This window comes from Amborella trichopoda, chromosome 4, assembly GCF_054954075.1.
Source record: "Amborella trichopoda isolate Santa Cruz 75 chromosome 4, AtrichopodaSantaCruz75HAP2 v2.0, whole genome shotgun sequence".
In the NCBI taxonomy this organism is placed as follows: domain Eukaryota; kingdom Viridiplantae; phylum Streptophyta; class Magnoliopsida; order Amborellales; family Amborellaceae; genus Amborella; species Amborella trichopoda.
The window spans coordinates 16,231,018-16,251,414 of NC_142339.1; the positions used below are offsets into that span (position 1 = coordinate 16,231,018).

General features: G+C 34.3%; 1 protein-coding gene across 33 annotated transcripts in view; it reads left to right on the forward strand.

Annotated features, from left to right (window-relative positions):
* LOC18423293 (protein argonaute 4A) overlaps positions 1–20,397 on the forward strand; it is a 43,190-nt gene that overhangs the window by 16,137 nt on the left and 6,656 nt on the right. For 9 of the 33 annotated variants that reach the window (XR_016054236.1, XR_016054238.1, XR_016054232.1 and 6 more), the window contains one exon: positions 6,038–6,113. The exons of 14 other annotated variants lie outside the window; for them this stretch is intronic. Coding sequence is in view for 3 of the 19 variants with exons in the window: in XM_088864993.1 (XP_088721119.1) it covers positions 6,038–6,083 (46 nt within the window). In the remaining 16 variants the exon portion in view is untranslated. Of the gene's footprint in view, positions 1–6,037; positions 6,114–7,771; positions 8,026–19,605; positions 19,746–20,397 lie in introns of those variants that run through there. 10 more of the 33 variants (XR_016054225.1, XR_016054227.1, XR_016054228.1 and 7 more) reach the window with 3 other exon arrangements.

The following is a 20,397-nucleotide window of genomic DNA, read 5'->3' on the forward strand; positions in this document are numbered from 1 at the left end:
TATATATATATATATATATATGAGTTAAATTTGGTTTTCGTAGTGTAAAGACCAGTTATCCGGAAGAGTTATTAAAGACCAATTTATAGACTTAGGTATAACAGTATTTGATTTTTCCATATTGGTTTCGAAAAACACTCTCTTGGTGTCCATCTGGAGTGCATTCGGACACAGAGTTTTCATCACTTTATAGCATATTCTATATACTAAAGCAATATTCTGGGATCCTGGATTCATATCAAATCCCTGAGTTTTTATATTTAGTGTAAGAACCTGTAAGAGGTTTGGATCAGTCAAAGAAACCGAAAATTTTGGGAAACAGTTAAAATATATAGGTCCATTGCACAGGCTAGATTTTACTATTCCTAAAAGAGAGTTAGAAAATTTATTATGACGCTCATCTCTTAAGCATAATAGGACATAGTTATTTAAACCTAATTGAGTTAGAGGTTTTATTGCAATTTGGATAAGTCCTATATGTAAATATTTATATTCCTTACTTTTATGGTCTTGTATCATTTTATTAGAAAGCAGTTGCAAGCTATCTTGTTCATTAGTAATGGATATGCTTTGTTCTACAGTTTTAATAGGGAAACTTGATTTAAATTCAAAAGTTCCTTTTTTACGAACATTAGACGTAGGAACCTTAGGAATATTCCAATTTTGTATTTGTTTTTCTATGTTTTCTATAATTATTTCTTCTTTACCACAAACTGAACAAAGATAAACTTCTATAAGGCCTATAATAGATGGGCTAACTAGAACAAACAGCCATATACAACAACCAGTGTATAAGATATATGAACCTAGCTCTCCAGATAAAGAACCCACACCTTCTGATTTAGACTTTAATATCCTTACTCTTCAAAAAGAAGAAAAATTCAAAATATATAAAGAAGGAATCAAGAACGACTTCTTGTCTGAAGAAAATAAAGAGATACGAGATTGGTATCTGGTTGAATTTCCCCAAGAATTGTTGGATGCATTCCATAAAAAATTCAATAAATCCATAAAGAAAGCTAATCATAATTTAAAGTTCTTTGACTGCTTAAGATATACCCTAAAAGAAAAGGAAATACCAATTCCAAATTGTGGCCTTGATACTCTAGAAACCCAATATCAAACCTTCCATACAACAAAAGGAGAAGAAGTACATAGTATTCACCCTCTTGAATAAAGGCTTCAACTTAAAGGAGCATTAGAAGATAAACTAGAAACTAAAGCTTCTCCCTATAAAGTTATTCCAAAAGAGACAGAACATCATACTCATAAAATAGATGCCACACCTCATATTATTGAACAAAATAATTATACTAATCTTTGCCTTCAGACTATTGGAAAGCAAACAACGAGAATAGAAAATATTATTGCTAAACCTCAAAATAAAACAATCGACATCAACGAAAAAAAGCTCTTTTGTTCAAACCTCCTCCAGTGCTCAATAAAGAACAGTTTAGCCTTAAAGGAATAGAGAAGAAAGACAATAATAAAGAATTGATTGATGAATTAGTAAAGAAACTGGCAAAACTGAGCTTGAAAGGGAAAGGGGTAGCTACTGATCAAGGAGCCATGGTGCTTCAAGAAGAATCTTTATCTAATAATGAAATCCAGCAAATAGAACAGGCTTTTAAAGAAGAAAGCCTTGAAGTGAATAGAATAGACTATGGAAGAAAAGTAAGACCAACTTCTCTGACCAGAATGTATTATCCTAGGCCTACTCCTGTAGATCTCCAGTTTGAAGAGATTTGATTATCAGCTCTGTATCTTACTCAGGGAGATCCATTGTAAATTGGAATATTGATGGATTGTCAGAAAACCAAATACTTGATCTAATGAAGCATATGACTATGTATGCAATTGCGTGTAAAATAAGTGGAAATCATGATCAAGAAATAGCGAAGGCCATTATTTGTGGGTTTACTGGGTGGCTAAGGGGATGGTGGGATTTCCATATGGAAGAAAATGCAAACAACGAAATACTAACTGCGACAAAGCAGTGGGTATCCAAAAATGAATATGGCGAAGATATAGTAAATAATGAAAGTGATGCAGTTAATACTCTAATATATACTATTACTTTTGTGGGAAGTGCTGCATTACTTGATGCTAGATCAGAAGACCTACTTTCTAATCTTAGTTGCCTGTCACTATCCCACTATAACTGGTATAAAGATGTATTCTTCTCTAGACTCCTTTCCAGAGAAGATAGTAAATCAGACCATTGGAAGGAAAAATTTATAGCTGGGTTAGCCCATCTTTTTGTCGAGAAGGTCAAAAGTCGATTGAAAAATAAGCATGGAGGATTAATACCCTATTCTTTATATATACTAGGTGAACTCTCGGCTGAAATTTGTGCAGAAGGCCTTGTTCTTTGTATAGATCTTAAACTAAAAAGGCTGCTAGAGAAACAAAGACTGCCTGGAAGAAAAGAATTAGGAGATTTTTGTGAACAGTTTGGATTTAACACAATGCCTTCTTCCAAAGACTCTGATAAAAGAAAATATAAAAGTAGAAAATATAGCAGTAAACTAGGAACCAATAAAACTTCGAGCGAAGACAAGTTTTCTAAGAAATTTTCTCCAAAAAATAATAATTTTAAAAGGATTAGGGGAAAAAGAAGGATACCAGTTTGTTATAATTGCTGAAAAATAGGCCATTATAAGAATAAATGCATAATAAAGAAAAAAATAGTTGCCCTACAATTAGATGATAATATTAGAGATCAATTGTTTAATATATTACAAATAAGTAAGGAGTCTTCTGGTAGTTCTTCTAGTTTTGAACTAGAAATGTTGATGGGAGAAATAGAAAACGAAGATTTGATTTTCAGTAGCTCCGACTCAGATCATGATAATACGGATACCATTTGTTTTTGCAATACTCTTACTAAAGAAGATAATCTAATCCTAGATATAATAGACAAAATAACTGATTCTGAGACTAAGTGAGAAGCTCGAGTCCAATATATAAACATAGCCAAAATAATTAGAAAGCCCTCTCCTCCTTTAATTCGCACACAAGAGGACTATAGTTTTGCAAAAATTCTTAGGAGAGTTGATGACAAAAATAATAATAATCATAAGGCGCCTACAGTCTCTGAATTAAGACATGAATTCAATGGGTTCGCGATGAACTAATAAACCAAAAAAATAGTGAGTTGGCCTCCAACCCTGAAGAATGTCTTGGCAATTCAAACGATGAAATAGAATTTAATACTATCATAAATAATTATAAAAAGCCTCTGCCCTCGGAAGTAGAAGAATTTCTTCATAAGGTAGTAAAAGATGAACCTGAGTCTTCTAATATGGTACAAGATTGTAATTATGTCAGTCTTCTTGACAAAGTAATTACCCAAAAATGGTTCACTATGATAAAGATAATTGTTCATAAAGAATATAGTTTCTACACCCTTGCTTTAATAGACTCAGGAGCAGACTTGAATTGTATAAATGAAGGACTAGTTCTTACTAAATACTTTAGTAAGACTACTCAAGGCTTAAATACAGCAGATGGTAGCAAGATGATTATAAATTATAAACTTCCAAATGCTGCAGTATGTAATAATGGAAATTGCATTGAGTTCCCCTCTATTATGGTAAAAGGATTAAGCAATCTGTAATCCTGGGAACACCATTTTTAAACAAGCTATACCCAATAAAAATTGATTGTACAGGAATTGAAGCCAATATAGAAGGACATAAGGTGAAATTTGAATTTCTTGAGAAACCTAAGACTCGAGAAATTAACAATATCAAAGAAATAATTTTTAATAAACAAATTACTATTTTAACTTGCATTGTAAGGTAAACGGAAAAACTTACATGTGACACTTGCAATAGCTAGAAAATAATTTGCACTCGTCTGGACAATAGTTGGGTAGTGAGTCCCAATTACAATTACACATATATCACACTCAAAATCGCTCTTTAAAAATGTAACCTGGTTGGCTAGATACACCACCAGATATACAGTAGAAAGTAACAGTAGAGAGAGAGCAGAGTAACAGTAAATAGGTTGCAGAGACGAAGAGGTTACAGAGAAGTAGTTGAAGGAAAATGGTTGCAGAGATGAAGAGGCTACAGAGAAGTAGTTGCAGAGAAATGGTTGCAGAGATGAAGAGGCTACAGAGAAGTAGTTGCAGGGATGGAGAGAGAGGGTATTAGTAGTAGTGGAGCTATAAAGTTAGAGAGATAGGGTTGCAGATAGGTAAGTGGAGACTTAGGGTGAAAACTCGTGGTGCTATCAAATGAGCCTCCTCTTCTCTTTTATAGCCAGTGGATATGAAAGAAAGATTTCAAGTCCGCTACAACGTCTGAGGATGTCGGTCGTGCTGGATAGGTCCCATGGATGTTGGTGAAAAGACCGAACGGTGTGAATAGTACAAGGTGATCAGACCAAAAGGTGAATAGTAAAAAGGTGATGAGACAAAAAGGTGAATAGTGAAAAAGTGACTATTCTGTCGGTAGGGATTATTTTGTCGGCAGGAACTATTTTGTCGGTAGGAACTATTTGGCAGGACTCATGTGCTTGTGAAATGCAGTCGCCCCGTCCTGAATAGTATTTCAATTGTTCATCCTCTATGGGATAGTCCGAACTATATGTCTTCATTTTCTTCTGCGTAGTCTTCTTCATTTTGTGTGGATGTAGACATTGCTTCTTATTCTTCATCGAACATTTGCAACAATTTTCTTTTGAGTTCTTCTTTCGTAGCAGTAGGATTTTGTTGCCTTATTTTATTAATATGGGTGGTCATATTAACTTCTTCTTTTGGAGGTGCAAGTGGTACTTTTCAGTTTTATATTTTCGGGATTAATAGTCTTATTTTCATATACATCCCTCCATTTTACGTATATTTGTCTTCCGAGTTCTGGGATGTATTCCCAATTATTAGTATAGTCTTCTGTTACTTGATAGGACAATTTCATAATCCATGTCACTTGATATAAAGCCATGAAATACATATGAAGGTCTATTCTGGTATCATTATTATTATATTCCATGAATTTCCGTTAAGAAGCTTGGATATTAGGTGGTAATATTTCTGTCCTCGAGCCCCATAATCGGAACCAATTTGTAAACCAGTTTGGGAATTCTCCTACTATTGGTATCTTTATTTGTATGAACCATGTATGGGAGTTATTATTATTTTTAAGGGCAAATACTTTACGTCAGGTTTTAATATATTCAAAGTACTGAAAATATTTATTAGTAAATCCTTCTGATTGCATTTTTCTTGGTTTTGAAGGTTCCATACCCCAGTCTTTATATGAAAGTATTCTTCGTATCTGAAATTTAGAGTAGGCTATCATATTTGTATTTTTTTTGTAGAAATGGACCAATGTAATTGATCCTGTTTCCAGGAGGATAGCTTCATAATAGTCTCTGGTCTTATCCCCATCATTTGGATGTATATGGTTATTCATATAAATATTTGCTATTTCATATGGATCATTATCTCTATGGATATTTTCTATTACCATAATTGGCATAAAAGAGGTTTCCAGGAACCTACTTTTTTCTTCTATTGTTGTTGTTATTGGTACTGGTTCAGGCGAGAATGTTATTTCTTGCGCTTATTTTTTAGTTATTTGATTGGGTGTTATTGGTGAGGTTGAAGGTATTGGGGCTCTACTTGGTACAGGGACTACTTTCATTTTTCCTTTTCCCTTACTGGTGCTGGTGTTTGCTATCATCCTTTCACCCCTGCAAAAACTCACGGGTTAAAAAATCAGGAAGATAATTAGTATTTTCGGTAATGTGTTCAATGTCGAATTCAAATGAAGAGAGTATACCTTGCCATCGAGCAAAAATTTGCTTGGAAACTAAGTTTTTGGCATCTTTGTGAAGAATATCTCGAGCAGCTTTACAATCCGTGCGGATAAGAAATTTTTGATTGAGCAGATCACTTTGGAATTTAGTGACAATGGACAATAGTCAGAAGTTCTCTTTTAATCGTTGAGTAATTTTGCTGTGTTGGATTCCAAACTTTAGAAGTGAATCGTACCAGTTGTTCAATATTTTCAATTTTCTGTTTTAGGATTCCTCCCAATCCTATCTCCGAAGCATCAGAGTCAATTATTTGAAAGCAGCAGGGTTGGAAAGTGTAAGACAAGGTAATTTTTTGGCTTTGAACTTTATTTTTCTTACTGCCATCGTATGAATGTTGGTCCATTCGGGTGGGTTTTTTCGAAGTCTTGAAATGATGGTTTAGCATCAATGGCTAAATCTTTATAAAAATCAGCAATATAATTTAGACAACCCAAAAACCTTTGAAGTTCAGTTTTATTTGTGATGATATCTGGGAATTTATTTGAAAATTCAATAGCCATATCAATCGGGACTATACTACCTTGAAAGATATTGTGTCCTAAAAATCTTATTTTTGTCTGACAAAGACTAATCTTTCTTGCTGAAACGACTAGTCCTACAGATTTTATTGCTTTAACAAAAATATGTAAGTGCTTAAAATGTTGTTCAATTCAGAGAATATTAAGACATCATCAATATAAACAATCATAAATTTTGTATAAGGGTTGAAAATATCATTATAATGTTCTGGAATTTTGAAGGAGCCTTTTTAAGACCAAAAGGCATTACGTTCCATTCATATTATCCAAAAGGGACATTAAAGGCAGTCTTATATTTATCCTTCTCAGCAATTTGGATTTGCCAATATCCAGATTTTAAATCAAATTTAGAAAAAATATAGGCATTTATCAGCCTATCTAGCAGATCTTTTTTATTAGGGATGGGGTACCTAACCCATCTTAATGCTTTATTAAGCGGTTTGTAATTTATTACCAACCGGGGAGCTCCTCTTTCTATTTCAAAAGCTTTTTCCACGTAGAACGTTGAGCAACTCCAAGGAGAGGAACTTTTTCTAATAAGCCTTTTCTGCAATAGATCAGCAATCTCTTTTTTGCAAATTATAAGAGTCGGGGGTTCATTTGTATTGGTCTAGCCTTAGTAGAGATTTTATTTTCATGAAAATCAGTTTCATAGGGTGGACTGACAATATGCTTCTTTCTTTCCCAAAAAGCATTTGGTAGTTCAGCACATATTTCTCTTTCAATATTATCTTTAATATTTTCTATTATCTTTTTATTATCAGGAAGTAAGAGCTTAGCTTCTATCTGTTTATATTTAATTTCTACTTTGAGTTTATATAAAAATTTTTCTTTATTAAAAATTATTTCTTTGATATTGTTTATTTTTCGAGTCTTAGGTTTTTCAAGAAATTCAAATTTCACCTTATGTCCTTTTATATTGGCTTCAATTCCTGTACTATCAATTTTTATCGGGTATAGCATGTTTAAAAATGGTGTTTTCAGGATTACAGATTAGCTTAATCTTTTTACCATAATAAAGGGGAACTCAAAGCAATTTCCATTAGTACATACTGCAGCATTTCAAAGTTTATAATTTATAATCATCTTGCTACCATCTGCTGTATTGAAGACTTAAGTAGTCTTATTAAAATATTTAGTAGGAACTAGTCCTTCATTTATACAATTCAGGTATGCTTCAGAGTCTATTAAAGAAAGGGTGTGGAAACTATATTCTTTATGAACAAGTATCTTTATCATAGTGAACCATTTTTGGGTAATTACTTTGTCAAGAAGACTGACATAATTACAATCTTGTACCATATTAGAAGACTCTAGTTCATCTTTTACTACCTTAGGAAGAAATTCTTCTACTTCCGGGGGCAGAGGCTTTTTATAATTATTTATGATAGTATTAAATTCTATTTCATCGTCTGAATTGCCAGGACTATCTTCAGGGTTGGAGGCCAACTCTAGAATTTGTACCCTATTTTTTTGTTTTATTAGTTCATCGCGAACTTCATTGATTTCATGTCTTAATTCAGAGACTGTAAGTGCCTTATGATTATTATTATTTTTTTCTTCAACTCTCTTAAGAATTTTTGCAAAACTATAGTCCTCTTGTGTTCAAATTAAAGAAGGAGAGGGCTTTTTATTTATTTTGGCTATGTTTATATATTGGACTAGAGCTTCTTGCTTAGTCTCAGAATCAGTTATTTTGTCCATTATATCTAGGATTAGATTTTATTCTTTAGTAAGGATGTTGCAGAAACAATTGGTATCAGTATTATCATGATCTGAGTCTGAGCTACTGAAAATCAAATCTTCGTTTTCTATTTCTCCCATCAACATTTCTAGTTCAGAACTAGAAGAACTACCAGAAGACTCCTTACTTATTTGTAATAGATTAAACAATTGATCTCTAATATTATCATCTAATTGTAGGGCAACTATTTTTTTCTTTATTATGCATTTATTCTTATAATGGCCTATTTTTCAGCAATTATAACAAACGGGTATCCTTCTTTTTCCCCTAAACCTTTTAAAATTATTATTTTTTGGAGAAAATTTCTTAGAAAACTTGTCTTTGCTCGAAGTTTTATTGGTTCCTAGTTTATTGCTATATTTTCTACTTTTATATTTTCTTTTATCAGAGTCTTTGGAAGAAAGCATTGTGTTAAATCCAAACTGTTCACAAAAATCTCCTAATTCTTTTCTTCCAGCCAGTCTTTGTTTCTCTAGCTGCCTTTTTAGTTATAGATCTGTATAGAGAGCAAGGCCTTCTGCACAAAATTCAGCCGAGAGTTCACCTAGTGTATATAAAGAATAGGGTATTAATCCTCCATGCTTATTTTTCAATCGACTTTTGACCTTCTCGGCAAAAAGATGGGGTAACCCAGCTATAAATTTTTCCTTCCAATGGTCCGATTTACTATCTTCTTTGGAAAGGAGTCTAGAGAAGAATACATCTTTATACCACTTATAGTGGGATAGTGACGGGCAACTAAGATTAGAAAGTAGGTCTTCTGATCTAGCATCAAGTAATGCAGTACTTCCCACAAAATGGAGAGTAATAGTATATATTAGAGTATTAACTGCATCACTTTCATTATTTACTATATCTTCGCCATATTCATTTTTGGCTCCCCAATGCTTTGTAGCAGTTAGTATTTCGTTTTTTGCATTTTCTTCCATATGGAAATCCCACCATCCCCTTAGCCACCCTGTAAACCCACAAATAATGGCCTTGGCTATTTCTTGGTCATGATTTCCACTTATTCTACCCTCAGTTGCGTACATAGTCATATGCTTCATTAGATCAAGTATTTGGTTTTCTGACAATCCATCAATATTCCAATTTACAATGGATCTCTCTGAGTAAGTTACAGAGCTGGTAATCAAGTCTCTTCAAACTGGAGATCTACAGGAGTAGGCCTAGGATAATACATTTTGGTCAGAGAAGTTGGTCTTACTTTTTTTCCATAGTCTATTCTATTCACTTCAAGGCTTTCTTCTTTAAAAGCCTGTTCTATTTGCTGGATTTCATTAATAGATAAAGATTCTTCTTGAAGCACCATGGCTCCTTGATCAGTAGCTACCCCTTCCCTTTCCAGCTCAGTTTTGCCAGTTTCTTTACTAATGCATCAATCAATTCTTTATTATCGTCTTTCTTCTCTATTCCTTGAAGGCTAAACTGTTCTTTATTGAGCACTGGAGGAGGTTTGAACAAAAGAGCTTTTTTTCGTTGATGCCGATTGTTTTATTTTGAGGTTTAGCAATAATATTTTCTATTCTCGTTGTTTGCTTTCCAATAGTCTGAAGGCAAAGATTAGTATAATTATTTTGTTCAATAATATGAGGTGTGGCATCTATTTTATGAGTATGATGTTCTGTCTCTTTTGGAATAACTTTATAGAGAGAAGCTTTAGTTTCTGGTTTATCTTATAATGCTCCTTTAAGTTGAAGGCTCTTTTCAGGAGGGTGAATACTATGTACTTCTTCTGCCTTTGTTGTATGGAAGGTTTGATATTGGGTTTCTAGAGTATTAAGGCCACAATTTGGAATTGGTATTTCCTTTTCTTTTAGGGTATATCTTAAGCAGTCAAAGAACTTTAAATTATGTTTAGCTTTCTTTATGGATTTATTGAATTTTTTATGGAATGCATCCAACAATTCTTGGGGAAATTCAACTAGATACCAATCTCGTATCTCTTTATTTTCTTTAGACAAGAAGTCGTTCTTGATTCCTGTTTTATCTATTTTGAATTTTCTTCCTGTTTTATCTATTTTGAATTTTCTTCTTTCTAAAGAGTAAGGATATTAAAGTCTAAATCAGATGGTGTGGGTTCTTTATCTAGAGAGCTTGGTTCATATATCTTGTACACTAGTTGTTTTATATGGCTGCTTGTTTTAGTTAGCCCATCTATTATAGATCTTATAGAAGTTTCTCTTTGGCCTGTTTTGGTTTCAGAGCCATAGGCTTACAGTGGTGACTGTAATTTGAAGAAACTACTGTTTTAACGGTTAAAACTTAATAAAATTTTTCATTCAGATAAAAGGAATTGAATCTAAATGTCGTCATGACCCGAACTAGCGATAGGCATGGAAGAGCCGCAAAAGGTACAGGGACTGTTTCCGATTGACTCAGTATTTGACCATTATCTAAAATTGCAAATTTTATCAGGATTCTGTCCAATAGAATAACTTCTCCCTCTAATTGTACACTACAAGTAAGAAATAAAGAAGAAATAATTATAGACAACATAGAAAAACAAATACAAAATTGAAATATTTTTAAGGTTCTTACGTCTAATGTTTATAAAATAGGAACTTTTGAATTTAAATCAAGTTTCGCTATTAAAACTGTAGAACAAAGCATATCCATTACTAATGAACAAGATAGCTTCCAACTGCTTTCTAATAGAATGATACAAGACCATAAAAGTTAGGAATATAAATATTTATATATACGACTTATCCAAATTGCAATAAAACCTCTAACTCGATTAGGTTTAAATAACTCTTTCCTATTATGCTTACGAGATGAGCGTCATAATAAATTTTTTGACTCTCTTTTAGCAATAGTAGAATCTAGCTTGTGCAATGGACCTATATATTTTAACTGTTTCCCAAATTTTTCGGTTTCTTTGGCTGATCCAAACCTCTTAAAGGTTCTTACACTAAATATAACGACTCAGGGATTTGATATGAATCCAGGATCCCAGAATATTGCTTTAGTATATAGAATATGCTATAAGTGATGAACACTCCATGTCCGAATGCACTCCAGATGGACACTAAGGGACAAACAGTGTTTTTCCAAATATAACTTATAGGAAGGCTCTAAATGGGTAAGGGGAGGACCCAGAAAGACATAGATGGAGATAGTGAGAAATGATATGGTGACTTATGGTCTTAATGAAGGTATGGCCCTTGAGAGTGGAATGGTAGAACAAGGTTCATATAGCGGACCTCAAATAGTTGGGATAAGGCTTGAATGATATGTGTATATATATATATACATATATCATTATCATCGTCAAAGCCTTGTCCCAACGAATTGGGGTTGGCTACATGAATCTTGGTCCGTCATTCTGCTCTATTAAAGGTCATACCCTCAGTGAAGCCATAAGTCCCCATATCTTTTCTCACTACTTCTAACCATGTCCTTTTGGGCCTATCCCTTGTCTTTTTTTAGCCTTCTACTTGAGCTAACTCGTCCTTCTTAACATGTACTGTAGTGGGTCTGCGCCACACATGGCCAGCCCATAGTTAAGGGAGCCTTGTGGTTAGGGTGACAATCCTACTTCGGAACCTCGATCCCACGGTTGTTGCAAGGGATCTTGTCGGGACCCAGGTTTTTTGATTTTGGGATCTCGCTCTCAAAAAAAGAGGACCACGTTCCATCTGTCAGTAGATTCCAGTTCCATTTTGAAATAGATCCCCGCTTCTATCAACCGTGGTCCTAGGTTTTGGTACATTAAAATCTCGGGTTCTATGTTTGTGGGATATACTTTCATTAACGGATGATATCAGGTTAGATATTCCCATTGTCCCAAGTTCCCATTAGTTAGGAATCGTAAGTTTCATGATGGTAAAATCCAATCCATTTTTCGCATAGCACGAAGTTTCATTGTTTTAGATTCTTAATTTAAACTAGGCATAGTCTAGAGTGACCCATTGTTTTATTAAGTCCTATTGTGTAAGCCATCCGTCTTAGTTGTGAGAATATATATTTCATTTAGAATCTTATATTTATGATGATGAATTCTCTTAGTTGTGAGATGAGAATATATGCTTTCATTTCAAGCTTTGAAAAGCTTCTTTGACATTTATGAGAGAGAGAGAGAGAGTAGTTCATCTTCTCCTCTTGCCCATTCGGAGAGCCAGCCTTTGAGACACAATAGAAGCAAAGGATACTACATTCAAAGAAGATGAACCTTGAGTTGTAGGATTCTGGGTTGCTCGGGAGTTCGAGGAATGGTGCATGCCAAACATGTGTCATGGCCTGAAGATGTAGTGGGAGGGACAGCCTTGGTAATGGATCACTCTGACGAGCCTCATCATTATCAAGGTGGTCGCCTAATGCCCCAACATCATCCTCTAGATTGTCATCATCAAGATGGAAATTCCATCCTTTGTACTTCTCTGCATATTCTGATCGTAGTCTACTTAACAACCTGTCATTGTAGTGAACATAAATCAATGACTTGAGCATTTAACCTCTTTCGCCGGATCGTAGTCTACTTAACAACCTGTCATTGTAATGAACATAAATCAATGACTTGAGCATTTAACCTCTTTTGCTTAACACTCTGAATTTAACTATGCGTACTCCAACACCTCTCAGCATATGACGAGTTGATATTTTGAGACAACATCTTAACAAGTAGTAAATATTATTCAGGAACCCCACCAACTTATAGATCCCACCATGAAACAATTCCTCTGTCAAAAATAGATGTCGGAAGTAAGAAAACTCCTTTATTACTCACGAAATCACTTATGTGTTGTCATATTCGGCCCCTCTCATTCTCGTCTGGGTATTGTGCACAACCTCTCAAGCGCAACAAGATAAGACGCTGATACTTCTTTATCGTAGTGCGGCTTAGGCCTCTTCTCCCCACCAAGAGTTGGCACGGTTAACCATTCCTGAGAGTGATACTTAGTACTTAAAACATATGCCAAACATAGTTAAGAATCTCGCTATCAGAGCAAGAGGAACTTGTTTATATGACATACTTAAACCTTGATTCCTTAACCAAGGAAACTCATACTAGCTCTAGTTAACAACTTCATTTTTATGTATAGTGGAGCTTAGATTCTTGCTAGTTAAAACATCGAACCTATTGACATGGGATCTCGCTCCCATAAACTTAAGGATCTCGTTCTTTGTCTTGTTCATTGTAGGTACGACGATCGTAACTCTAGGGAACTTCCACTCTAGGGCGGTTTGGTGAATCCCAAGTCGATCCCGCTCTTGTATCCAACAACTATGGGCCAGCCCACCTAAGTCTGCTCTCTCTCATCTTATCGTTTATTGGTGCCACACCTAAATTTTCCTGAATGTATTCATTTCGAATTCTCTCCCTTTTTGTCTTGCCACTCATCCATCTCAACATCCTCATCTCAGATACAGTCATTCTATTGTATATTGTTTTTTTTACCGCCCAACATCTCCTCTACACTCACAGCTGTCCTATTGAACTTGCCTTTTAGCTTCAATGGTATATGGCGATCACATCAAATTCTAGTTGCACATCTCCACTTTGTCCACCAGCTCTAATTCTATGTGCGACATCTTCCTCAATCTCTTCATTTTCCTAAATACTTGACCCCATATATTGAGAGTGCGCTCTTGTGTGCATATCCTAACTGTCAATCTTAACTACGTCCTTGTTTCTACTCCTATTATTACTAAATTTGTATTCCATATACTATGTTTTATACCGACTAATTTTAAAGCCTTTAGATTTTAAAGCATCTCTCCTACGTTCTAACTTTGTGTTGGCGTTGTTTCCGGTCTCATCAACCAAAACTGTCATCTGCGGACCTGCACCACGGTATGCCATCATATAGGTGCCTACTTAAGTCATTCATAACAAAGACATAGTGGTATGGGCTCAATGCTGATCCTTGATTTAAACCTATAGTCACTGAAAAATTACTCGTTTCTCTACTAATTGTTTGTACACTAGTTAGCGCTCCATCGTACATATGTCTCACCAAGTCGATGTGGTGTCTGGAGACTCCATTCTTTTCCAACTTCCACCAAATCAAATCTCAAGGTACTCTATCATAAGCTTTCTCTAGATCAATAAAAACCTTGCAAAGGTTTTTTACCTTCGCCCTAAATTTCTCAATCTGTTTCCTAAGTAAGAAAATAGCGTCGGTTGTTGACCTCCTTGACATAAAACCGAATTGGTTTTTTGATAAACTCGTTTCATGCCTTAGTCATTGCTCAATCACTAACTTCCAGAGCTTCATAGTGTGGCTCATAAGTTTGATCCCTCGATAGTTTGCATAATTCTATATGTCTACTCTGCTCTTGTAAATAGGTAAAACAATACTCTTCCTCCATTCGTCTAGCATTTTCTTGTTTTCAACTCCTTATTGAACAACTTGGTCAGCTGGTCAATGCGATTCTCCCCATGCATTTCCAAACCTCTATTAGGATACCATTTGGTCCTAAAGCCTTTCTTGTCATCCTTTGAAATATATATATATATATATATATATATATATATATATATATATATATATATATATATATATATATATATATATATATATAGATGGATGGATGGAGGATGTGGGTTACATAAAGCATCAACCACAAACAATCAAAGTAAGGCGCACCTCCAAACCCTGTTGGATGATGTAGTTCTAATGTTAGACACCCTACATTGACACTAAAGTCTGTTTCTCTTTAGTTATGAAATTAAAGCTCCAAAAATAGTGCAAATCTAGCAGATCTATAAAACACTTAAAAATTTTGAATATGAATAGTCCAGATAATATGTTATAAGATGCAGTAATTTAGGGACTTGAAAATTTTGAATATGGAATGTCCAGATAATTTGTTTTTTTTCATATCCATACATCTCAACATTTAGACCATCAATTGGAGGGTTTTACAATGTCGCAATAGCCTTTTCTGGTGGGTTTTTGAGGTGCTCCTTATGTTTATAGTATAACGTTGGCCCCTTAAAGGAACTTTTTCCTGTATGTATTTAAAATGTACTTTTATTTGATTTAGGAAGTATCATAAATTTTGAAATAAATATTGTTTTGCCTTTTTTAAAGTAGTTCAAATGCTTTTCCATCAAATAAATTGTGCTCTTAACTGAGTTAATATAGAAATATGCTACCTTGGCAAATATGATAATTTTCTTATAAATTTCTATTTTCTTTGATGACTATCCATTTTCTATGGTGTCAATTGTGTGACACATTTAATTGAAATGACAATGTGGTATGTTTTGGTGTATTTTATCAATTTTTTGATGGTGAGTGCTTCCCTTTTGTTTGAACCTAATTAATGATAGAATGCAGGTGTGACATATGTAGGATTGACCACTCTGTGTATACGTGTGATTGAAAATCCACATGTGCAAAAGAAAAAAGATCCGGAGTTCTATCTTTGGATTGCATGTTGGTTGTTTGTTGACTCATCGGAGGTGCTTGTTTTAACACTGCACCACTCGGATTATTGAATGTTACAAAAAGTACCTATCCATAGTTGTGTTAGAACCATAGTTATTAGAAACGCCTGTGAACCCGAATCGTTTTAAGAACCGGAATCGTGGTTGTCTAACAGATTTATGTCTTAGGAGTCGTTGTCTATACAATACAAATTGCTAGGAACGAGATTCCTAGTTTTTGAGAATCGTGTTTCGACGGAAATAGATCCAAGTTTCATCCACATATGGAATGGAGATTCTGTACTCCTTGGAATTGAGATTCCCATCCCCTTGGAATTGACACTTTAGGAGTCAAGATTCATTAATATGCAGAATTGAGTTTCCAACATTTATGGAATTGAGTTTCTGATATATGTGGAACAGAGATATGTTGTTGTTTCGAATCGTGATTCTAACATATTTGGAATCAAGTTTCTGAAGTATATGGATCAGAGATCTATGCTAGTTTGAGATCAAGATTTACAATAATATGAACTATGCAATGCGTTTGACGACCCCTACCAGGTTTCGAGATTTTATTTTTATAGAGAAGGAAGCCACGAGCACATCTTGAGCCTCATCAACTTTAGAACCTACATTGGATGTCTCTTATTAGAAGGTTTCCCAAATTTTAAAGTGATTGTGTTTACTATTGAACTTGCAGTCATTATATACAAAAGACAAGTATTTCTAAATTGTGATTTTGACTTTTTTATTATAAATACAAAATAAGATTATGTCTATGCCATGGTTTTACTTTTAATTGTATGTGTTGTGTTTACTAGTTATATTTTTAATTTAAAGTGAAGGCCATCTAGGGTGGCACAAGTAAAAAATTGAAACCCTGCAACCGCTAGAAGCATTCGAAGGAAGATTTCTACTCCAATTGACATGGAATCAAGATTTAATCCTCATTAGAATCCAGATTCGATATATTTGTGAACGTCTACCCACAATTAATTGGTTCAAGTTTCTAAAGATGTGTTGGTTCGAGATTCCAAAATTAAGGAATCAAGTTTCTTTGGTTCCGATAAATGTTTTCTAAAGATGTGTTGAATCGAGATTACGAAATTAAGGAATTGAGTTTCTTTGGTTTCGAAAATTGGTTCCTAAAGATGTGTCGAATTGAGATTCCTAAATTAAGGAACATAGTTTCCTTGGTTCCGAAAATGCTTTCCATGGAGATTCCTTAGCGGAAACGTAGAATCGGGTTCGGAACCGGAAACATGAGATCGGTGGAGAGATTCCGGTACTATGGTTAGAACTGGAAGGAGGGGTTCCATGCAATTTTTGCTCTCTACTAAAAATGCTCCACTTTTCTTGAAATCATCATTTTCAAAATTCAGGTATTTAAATACTAATTAAATTTTGGGAAATTTATCCAAATACCCATGAGCGATGAACTACCTAACATTCTACTTATATATTTTTATTTAAATTCAAAATACTCATAGAAAGACACATGATCATGAGCTGGAATAGTTTCAAATGGATAAAATGTCGAATATATCATTCCTCATGGGGTATCTTGTTTAGTTTCACTTAAAAAAACCATGCTTAAGTTGTCAGTGATTAAATGGAGAGATTGAGGAAAAAATCGCGCATAAATTAGAGTTGGGTGAGTGAAGTGGAGATGTGCAACTGGAATCTTTTATGATTGTCGCATACCAATGAAGCTGAAGGGCAAGTTCTATAGGACAATTGAGACCAACTTTGTTCTAAGGGCAGAATGTTGGGTGGTAAAAAAAAATTCCCATAGAATGAGTGCAGCGGAGATGAGGATGATGAGATAGATGAGTGGCAAGATAAGAAGGGATAGAATTTGAAATGAATATATTAAAAAAAATTTAGTTGTGGCACCACTAGGCGATAAAATGAGAGAGTATAAACTTAAGTGGGCTGGCCATGTGACCCAGTATAGCACATGTTAAGAGGTGCAAGTTAGTTCATGTAGAAGGCTAAAAAAGGGTAAGGGGTAGTCCCAAAAAGATACGGGTGGAAGTAGTGAGAAAAGAAATGGGGACTTATGGCCTCACTGAGGATATGACCCTTTATAGAGGAGAATGACAGAGCAGGTATCGTTTAGCTGACCCCAATTAGTTGGGAAAAGATTTTGACGATAATAATAATAATAAAGGTGTCAGTGATTATAACACCAATATTCCATGGATTTGGGAATAGAAGATGTGAAGTATTGGAACTATAAAGACGCATTTTCAAATAGTATTGACAGATAATGAGATCCTTCTTGGTGGAAATTCAAACTTGGAAAGTGGGCCTCCTACGAAGTATGACACAGGTATGGTAAATCATGTGTGGATGTTTTGTTAAATTCATCCTTGCCTGTGGGTACTTTTGATACAATGCACTTGTCTTTTGTTGTGCGTAATGGCATGCCACCTATGTTGTTATTCAATGGTCGTAAAGAACGAGGCTGGTCATTGCTGTGCTAGTGCATCACCAGCCATTATAGTAAATCCTGCACACTCAACAGATGGATATGAGACTAATCCATGGTCACATGTTGTAGAATAGTAAGTTTTCCGCTAGCATGATGAGAACAACTTAAACTCTAGGTATCTAGATGCAAAGGCATTAGAGCACCTTTTTGGGGATATGTGTATTGTAATTTGAGGTTGTCTAAGTTGGATATCTGAGCTTCATAGCCTCAACTTCCTATTAGGTTGTCAATGACATCATCATACACCATACACTCATCAATGTTGTCATCGTTACATCATACACTCCTCTCTCTCTACCAACAAGCTATCACTTTTACGAATCTTGTAAAAGTGAGGGAGGTAAAATCGTAGATGAGATAAAGCAATAGTTATGCAATTATTGCAAAAAGAGTGAAAAGAGAATGTGTAGCTGCAGTCCTCATTGATCATATGTAATCCCACTTTTATATTGTTTCAATGAAATAGTGAAATTTTTTTGAGTAATAATGTTTTCTCTTCAACTTTTCTACCACTCGTTGCAATTTCTCCCAACAAATTTTGGTATCAAAGCTTGATTGTTGTGCTTACCAAGATCCCTTAGCCTAAATTTTTCCCAATGGCATCAACTTCTGGTATGAAATATGCCCAAAACTTAATACCCATTTTAGATGGAGATGATTACGACTCATAGAGTTTGCAAATGAAGACCTACTTTATCTCACATAATCTATAGGATATTGTTGAAGAGGACTATCTAGAGCCAGTGGACGCAACAACACTGGACTCATGGTTGTAGGAAAAATAACAGGAATATAAGGAAATTAAAAAAAGAGATACAAAAGCTCTTCTCTTTATCCAGCAAGGGGTAAGTAAATCAATCTTTCCTCTTATTAAAATTGCTTCAGAATAAAAAAAAGAATGGGATATTTTGAAAAATGAATTTTAGGGATATGAAAAAGTGATTTCTATCAAACTCCAAAATTTGTTGAGAGAATTTGATATTTTGATGATGACAGATAGTGAATCTGTTCAAACCTTTTTTTCTAGGGGTTCTGGAATTATTAATCAGATTAGAAGTTATGGAGATGTTATTCTTGATAAAAAAAAGTTAATTTTTTTTTGAGAAGTTTGCATGTAAAGTTTGACCATGTTGTAGTTTCCATAGAATAATCCAAATATTTATCTAAATTTCATTATAAGAATTAAGTGGTTCTCTTGAAGCACATGTGCAAAGAATGAGCAGATTTTAAATTCAATCAAAATTAACAGTTTTAGAAAAGAAAAATATTGGAGAAAATAAAGAAAGGGGGACATTGCAAACTTCTTGAAGAGGTCGAAACAGACAATTTTTTCGATGGCCGAGGAAGAGGAAGATGAAGAAATAATTACAACAGCGAAAGAAATTTAGATGGAAATGATAAATCTGAATCTCATTGTTTTATTTGAAAACAATTGGGGCATGAATAAAAAGATTGTTGATATAAATGTCAAAAACGCAGAATCCCCAATTACTCTCAACGAGGTTGTTGATTTCAATAGAAAAATGAAGTATTGAAAAATAATGTAAATTTTTCTGAGAAAAAGTGATACACGTCAGATGTTTTGTTCTTGCATGAATGTTCAACAAAATTTACATGATGTTTGGTATTTGGATAGTGGCTGCAACAATCATATGACAGGGCATCATGACAATTTCGTTGAGATAGACGAAAAGGTCACTTCTCAAGTCAAGCCCGGTGATGGCAAGCTCAAAAATGTTGAAGGAAAAGGAATAATTGCAGTAGAAATAAAGGGAGGTAATCCTAAGTTCATTCATGATGTTCTTTATGTTACTGGGTTGACTCAAAATCTTTTAAGTGTTGGTCAATTGATGAAAAAAGGGTACTCAGTCAATTTTCAATAGAGATGAAGTTCAACATCATTTCATCAGAGAGCTGACTAAAAAAAGAGAAATTGTTGTGGAGGAATTCTACTTTTGCTGTAAATCGAATAAAATTATTTTGTGCCAGAGTGCTTCACATGCTACAGTAGTTAAAATATATTCGGCTTTTGCTAATGATAGATCCACAGTATTTTGCTTCCTTGGTGATCAAGATATGACTTTTGTCCCTAGGCAGAATACATTGCCAGAAGTGCTTTTCTGATCATTAATAGAATCAGAAAAACCAACAAGATTAGTATCTTTTTCATAAATCTCTTCGATATCGCGCTTCCTTGTTCTCTAAATATATGTCAAAATCCTTTTTGAGATATATCTCAAAATTCTTTCTGATACCAAAATTTATTGGGAAAAATAGCAAAGAATGGTAGAAAAGTTGAAGAGTGAGCAATATTAATGGTTACTCAAAGTAACTTCACTATTTCATTGAAATACTATAAAAGAGGGATTACATATGAATATGATGGTGGACACTTTCTTTTCACTCTTTTTGCAATAGATGCATAACT